The sequence below is a fragment of the Thunnus thynnus genome, chromosome 15, assembly GCF_963924715.1.
Source record: "Thunnus thynnus chromosome 15, fThuThy2.1, whole genome shotgun sequence".
Taxonomy (NCBI): domain Eukaryota; kingdom Metazoa; phylum Chordata; class Actinopteri; order Scombriformes; family Scombridae; genus Thunnus; species Thunnus thynnus.
In genome coordinates this window covers 24,409,239-24,415,553 of record NC_089531.1, presented here as the reverse complement: position 1 = coordinate 24,415,553, position 6,315 = coordinate 24,409,239, and the positions used below count along the sequence as shown (strand labels likewise).

At 37.6% G+C, this 6,315-nt stretch overlaps 1 protein-coding gene across 1 annotated transcript; it reads right to left on the bottom strand.

Annotated features, from left to right (window-relative positions):
• Positions 1-3,413: 3,413 nt before the first annotated feature.
• LOC137198654 (galactose-specific lectin nattectin-like) lies at positions 3,414-5,946 on the bottom strand. Its single transcript, XM_067612526.1, has 5 exons — positions 5,910-5,946; positions 4,580-4,750; positions 3,913-4,260; positions 3,736-3,824; positions 3,414-3,655 (listed from the first exon to the last, which is right to left on the bottom strand). Exons 1-5 carry the CDS (start codon positions 5,944-5,946, stop codon positions 3,563-3,565), a joined length of 738 nt encoding a protein of 245 aa, XP_067468627.1. The 3' UTR covers positions 3,414-3,562.
• Between the last annotated feature and the right edge of the window lie 369 nt (positions 5,947-6,315).

Sequence of the window (6,315 nt, the reverse complement as noted above, 5' to 3'; positions counted from 1 at the left end):
TTTTATCAAAATTTACAGTGGCCTCTGCACAGTAGAGTTTGGATTAGCGAAGAATGGAGACTGCAGTTGACCTGGAAAAGTGATGGAGGGCAGCTGTGTTGCCACAGAGGGGGGGTGGAGTAGGAGGATAAAGACGGAACAGAGAGACAAAGGTGGCGTTGAGGTTATACCGTACTTGCAGTACTGTAGGGACAGCGAAAACCTCTCATAAACTGTAGAATACTGAACACTCCTACTGAAGTAGAAAGATTACAGTAGTCATTGATTATTAGACAGCCATTGCCAGTGAGTGAACTACAGCTGCTGCTTATTGTTCTCACTGCACAGCCACAAGGACACAACCTGTATACTGCTAACTAACATTACACACATCTTATGGTACTTAATTACAACATTGTAACTTATATGTAATTAATTGCCATAAGATACTGTATTTATAGCTTTGAATAGTGTCCTCACAGTAAAGTAGGTAGCTGTGAACAGAGATACTGTATACTGTACTATTTTATATGTTAAATAAAGATGTTATATGTAAAGATTTATCAATTAAATGATGCATTAGTGCATTTACCTTTAGCTGAACAGAGTGCTTTGAAACGTTTTATATTGTGTTTTCTTAGGAAATCCAACATAGAGTTGGTTTTACAGAACAAAAAAAGGATGAGGCCACTGTTATTTTAACATAAGAGTATCATACTAATGGTTATATACATATACAGTATAATTAATGCAGCAATAAAAATAAATTAATCAAATTATGTACCAGAAGACTGTGTTGGTGTGAGTGTGTTGCTACAGGTAGATGAAAATTCAACAGTCAACATTCAGTTAGGTGCATCTTTGGATTTTTGATCCAATAAAAACTTGTTTTACATAAAACGTGTAGCTCAATACTTTCACTTGCATTTGCACAGTAACAGTGCATTCAATCACATGTATCTCTATCTGTTAGAATCTCACAAACAGGTTAAGGTACATACAGTAAATAAATCAAGTGACAGGAGTGTTGCATGTGTTTCTGTGCATGTGCTTCTCTGTCCAAAATGTTTGTACTATATAATAGTTAAAGATGTAAGCAAAGCAGGGAGGGCCAGCAGGGGACGGACTGGTGAACCGGGATGCAGCTCCTGCACCGAGCAACAGCTGGCGTCACCCCAGCATGTACACAACATGTTTAGCATTGCTAATCACTTTAAATAGTCACATTTGAGAGCCAAACATAGACTAGTTTGATTGTTTGGATGACCTGAGTGCAGCATGGTTCTTACCTTTATGAAGTCGTCTTGAGTGGAGGAGTTTTCATTTGAGATCCAGAAAACAACATGCTTTCTATGACTCATCATCATTGTGTAAAAAGTTTTTCGCAGGCATCAAGATTTTGAATATTACCATTCATTTCACATTATTCATGTCTAAACATACTACCTTGAACACCGTTAATTGAAATAATTTCATCTTTATTCTGCTAGAACATTATGCAGCTATAGAGATGTTGGTGGTGAGTCAAATGAATGAATGGGCATATCAGGCAAGTGGGCCCAGCTGTGTACCTGAATGGAAGGTCATGAAAGCAGCTCCATGAATCACCTCAGCAGGGTTAGCCTGCCACAGATCCCCATGATTTATCCCTAGCAGGAGAGACCAGCCATGAGAGGAGGTCAGATGCATATAATATGCAGCCGAGTACGCACATACAGTGTATTCACCTGTATCTGCCTGTGCAGCGGGCACACACATACGTGAAGCCACGTGCCCTCAAGAATGCCTAACTGCACACACGTGCAAACATACAGACAAACACACACAAATGTGGCTCTCACCCCCAAGGTCATTAGCGGCCCAGCTATCCCCCTTGTTTGCTCATAACCAAGACAAACTGCCAACAAAAGGCTGATAAGCAACACTATCCATCTTTAGGGGCGTTTGGCGGTGCTAGTTGATTTAAATGGGTGCTAAGCAGTTGCAGAGGACAAGGTGGGGGTGAGGTGACTCTAAGCTGAGGACTGGGGAAAAGAAGGTGATAATGCGATTCCGCAGGAATTCCCTTGCATGGTGTCAATTGGATTAGATGCAAAACCAGAACGAAGGGAGCATTATTTGAATTTGCACACTGGATCTGATATTTTTTTACAGTTTCTTTTGACTTCCATAAGCTCTAACCCTGTCTTTTATTATACGGACCAAAAAGTAAGAATGTAAGTTTGGGCATTTTATATACCTATTGATATTTTTCTCTAATTGCTTTCAGGTAATATGTTTCAAAATTACTATTCACACTTTGTTCTCCCACGGATTATACACTAGGTGTACAGTTTTTACAGTAATGCTTTTGTACTTAGTAATTTCCAGATCTAATAAATAAAACAATGTATTAAAAATGCATCAATATGTTTTTTTCTTATGGGTATGGCTTTATGAAGATGCCTATTCACGCATCTAGCAGACACTGAGCAACAATGAAAATCATTTATATGGCGTGGTGTTTCTGGCCACCTGACGAATGTAAGTACAATAATAATTCAGTCTCCACCAACTCCTGAGAAAAATATCTGTCTCTTTAGGTAACAAATGCTCTACTGTGCTACTACACCAGCTAGTTGCTAACTTTGTCTGTCTACCATATTGTGCTGGCTAGATAGTATACAGCAGGTTTGTCAGAGCCTGAGCTTTCTTTCTTCATAAAAACATTTCCTGCTACAGCTGGAAATGAGTTTGATGAAACAAACAGTAAATGTGCAGGCAGAGAAAAAAACATGAGTGGAATGATGGTAAAACACTCCGTAGAGCTGAGGGGAAATGAGTTGGGTGATAATTCTTTGTGGGTTTTATCACCACAAGCAACACCTTCCACATTACATGTTGTCATTTCACCCACTTTTTTGTACAACAACTTTAAAGCTGTTGCTTTAAAGATAATGAATATCTTGATTCCAGTGTTGTGCAACTAAAGCAATAGTTTTATTTGTAATTCTGCAGAAATTCTTTTAAGTAATAATGCACAGTATTTCAGATAAATTATTACTTCACTCTTTTTAAACTATAAAAGTAAACATAAGTGAATGTATGTGAAAATCAGTAACACTAGTCCAAAGAAGTTTGATACAGTAAAACTACAATTCATCGATGCATAGATTTCACACACTATATTCCTGTTGATATTTGGATATTTGACATCCCAATATACCTTTGTTTTGACAAAAACAGGTAGATTTTTCAGGGGATTTCTTTCCTCACTGTCTTCTTAGTGTATGAAGTTTCTTTTTTCTTTTTGCAAAACACCATCCGCTTAAGAAGACTACAAGAATGAACATTCACACTCAAATATCAATTGATTTATGCAAATATTTTAATTCAGGTGTAAGCAGGCGATGAATCATGTCACTCACAAGCAAAATTGTAGCATTGTCTCCCAAAGATACTATTTACAGAAAACAAATCTGCAACAACGCTCCAAAATAGAAGTGGATTTGAAGGATAGGACAGCTCAGAGCAGCATGTAATGAGCTTTACATATTAATTGGTTAAATCCAGTCACAGTGCATCTGTGTGTTTAACTTCCCCATCAGGTTACTTCTTGGTTCTCACTGTAGCTCAGGACATTTCTCCACTCTATTTTGAAGATTTCCAGTCCGTTTGACACCATGCGGGCATGCAACTAGACAAAATATACAATATGGGAAAAATATCAAACAGGTAATTAATTTATTTAACTGTCTATGTCACTGCACTGCTTACCTGCTGTAAAACCTGCTGTTGAATCTCCTTGCTGTTCATGTCAGCCACAGACCAAATCTTAATCTTCCATATTGTTTGTTTTGTCACCTCTGTGGCATGAAACACATAACACACAAAAAGTAAAAACATGAGCATTTTACATGCTAATAGAAACATGCAGTGTTTTTATGTATTCACCTTTGAAACAGAAGAAAGGTATCGTCAATTCACTCTTTGCACTTGTCCATTTCCCAGAGTTAGCGGAAAAGGCCCCAAAGAAGTGATTTGACAAGCGCTTATTAGGTTGGTCAGTGTCCCAGTTAGTGAAGGTGGAGGTGCTGTTGTCAGACCAGAAGGCCCAGGGTTCTCTGTAGAGGCCGATCCATGCCGACCCAACCTTTGATTCCTTCAAAGTGAGTTGGATGTTGTCATTCTCCTCTTTGTTTCTTATGCTGGCCAGGTCTCCGTGGTGCTCCCTGCAGTAGGCCTGAGCCACCGACCAGATTTGTTTCTTCCTCACTAAGACATAACTTGTGGTACTGTTGGCTTTGAAAAAATTTGAGACAGAAGCGAGTGTTAAAACAGACGCATAATGACAACCATTCTCCTTTATAAATGCAGGATAATTAATGTTTATTCATACCATCATAACAGACGAAAGAACAGGAGCTATTACAGGATAGATCGTTCAATTGCATTTTTTTATTAAACGCTACACAGTACTGATTTGCGTCTTTATTGTTTGGTTGGCCTTGAAACCAGGTCGTAAACTCAGCCGCTCTGTCAACATAAAATTCCTTGTCCTCCATTGACCACCTCCAGTATTTAAAGTCATCATAAAGCCCTATCCATATAGATCCATCACTTTTGCCTCTTTTGTTTGCAAGAGTCAGAAGTCTTTGGTTGTCGTTGTTGTTGTCGATGGTGGCCAGGTCAGTGAATCTCTCTCTGCAGTAAGTCTGAGCATCAGTCCAGCTCTTTTCCAGGTCCACGTAGTGGTATTCTCTGCTGAAGTAGGCAGAGAGAGTGGACAGCCCTGACAAGACATATTAAACAAGAGCTTTTTTATTCTATTTTTATTAGAAATATGGCAGATTTCTAAAAGGGAAACATTTACGTAGTATTAGAATGATTTCAGATTACACAGATCTGAATGCTCATTTATCATGCAACTTAGTCCTACTCACAGGGAAAGGTGAGAGTAAACCTTCAGAACAACTTTCAGGAGATCACATGATTGATCACATCTATGCTCAGAGGAGGAATACTCAATCAGACATACAAGCAAGTGTCTGTCAATCAAACAGATAAGTTTTTAACCTATGAAAAGGGGAAAATAGTACCACAATGTCAAGTGCAGACAAGATGATTGGAAAGTGATTGCAAACAAAATCACTGCCAGATTTATCCTTGCTTGCAACACTACAGAATGCAAAAAAGAAATGTTGTAACATCCTATCAAAGGTGCATGTGGAGACAACACACATTTGAAAGCAGCAGTAAGCTAAAACTACCCAATTCAGAATGATGAATGTTGATTCAGATTATGTGTTGTTCATCATGACCAATAATTTATTGTACAGCCACTTCAAAACATGTTTTAGAACAGCTCCCAACCTTTTATCCAGTAATTTGCTAGAAAAAGGGTACAAGTTTTAAAAATAAACCTCATTTTGTGTAGCAGAAATATGTTTTTCTGGTTTGTGCCCTGTCAACCATCTTGAGACTCTGGGTCCTAACCCCCAGGATGGGAACCACTGTCAGATGTGTCTGACTCTGTGCTGCAGCCAGTTCCTGAAAAGCTACTCTTAACCATCCTTTGGAGCTTTTTTTTTTTTAAAGTCAAAATAAATTCAATAAATAGCTTAGTAAATAGTGAAGTGACTTTTATCTTTTATTTAAGCCCAAATTTTCACTTTTAACAGTAAATATAGGCCCTGGAATAAAAAAAAAAATCTTTCTCTGGGTAGGTATTTTTCTCTAATCATGACTACTCATCACATCATCACTTGAACTGAGCCTCAACATCTCAAAATGCTATTTTTATATTCATAGATCTCGTTGTGAGCATGAATCTCTACATTTTGCCTTTTCATTGTATAATTTGTAAAGACAGAGGGGAAAAAATGCAATCACACTTAAGGACCCAAATGACATCAGTATGTCTGAAAGCTGCAGTTATTAACATTGCTGACCTGAGAGCAGTAAGATGACCAGTGTTGCTTCTTCCATTCTTGGCTTCATTCACTGTATAATGGATATAATTACCTTCATTATTAACATCACCATTGCTACTTTGCTACTGTCAAACTTATTATTATCAACCACATAATCATCTTTATCACCATCATTATCCAATATTAGAATTAATTGCCAGTGTTCTATGCGGTGAAGATGTTCACAATGACTAAATATTCTATTAATGCATTATTTCAATTTCTAAATCTCCTCTCAACAAAAAATAACACTACTATTTACTAGACACAAGAGGCAGTTGACTAAAGATTCCCAAAGACATAGCAACTGTAAGTAAAAATGTGTACTTTCAACATAATATCTACATTTAAAAGTTAAAATGGGGAAAATCAAGTGAATGAAACT

What these genes read in the sequence shown, in the direction of transcription:
- LOC137198654 (XM_067612526.1), bottom strand. Translation starts at nt 5,946, where the DNA reads ATGGAAGAAGCAACACTGGTCATCTTACTGCTCTCAG. An exon ending in TGCAAACAAAAGAGGCAAAA is followed by an intron (nt 4,261 to 4,579) that starts GTGATGGATCTA and finishes ATTTTTTCAAAG; the next exon opens with CCAACAGTACCACAAGTTAT. An exon ending in ACCTTTCTTCTGTTTCAAAG is followed by an intron (nt 3,825 to 3,912) that starts GTGAATACATAA and finishes TTCATGCCACAG; the next exon opens with AGGTGACAAAACAAACAATA.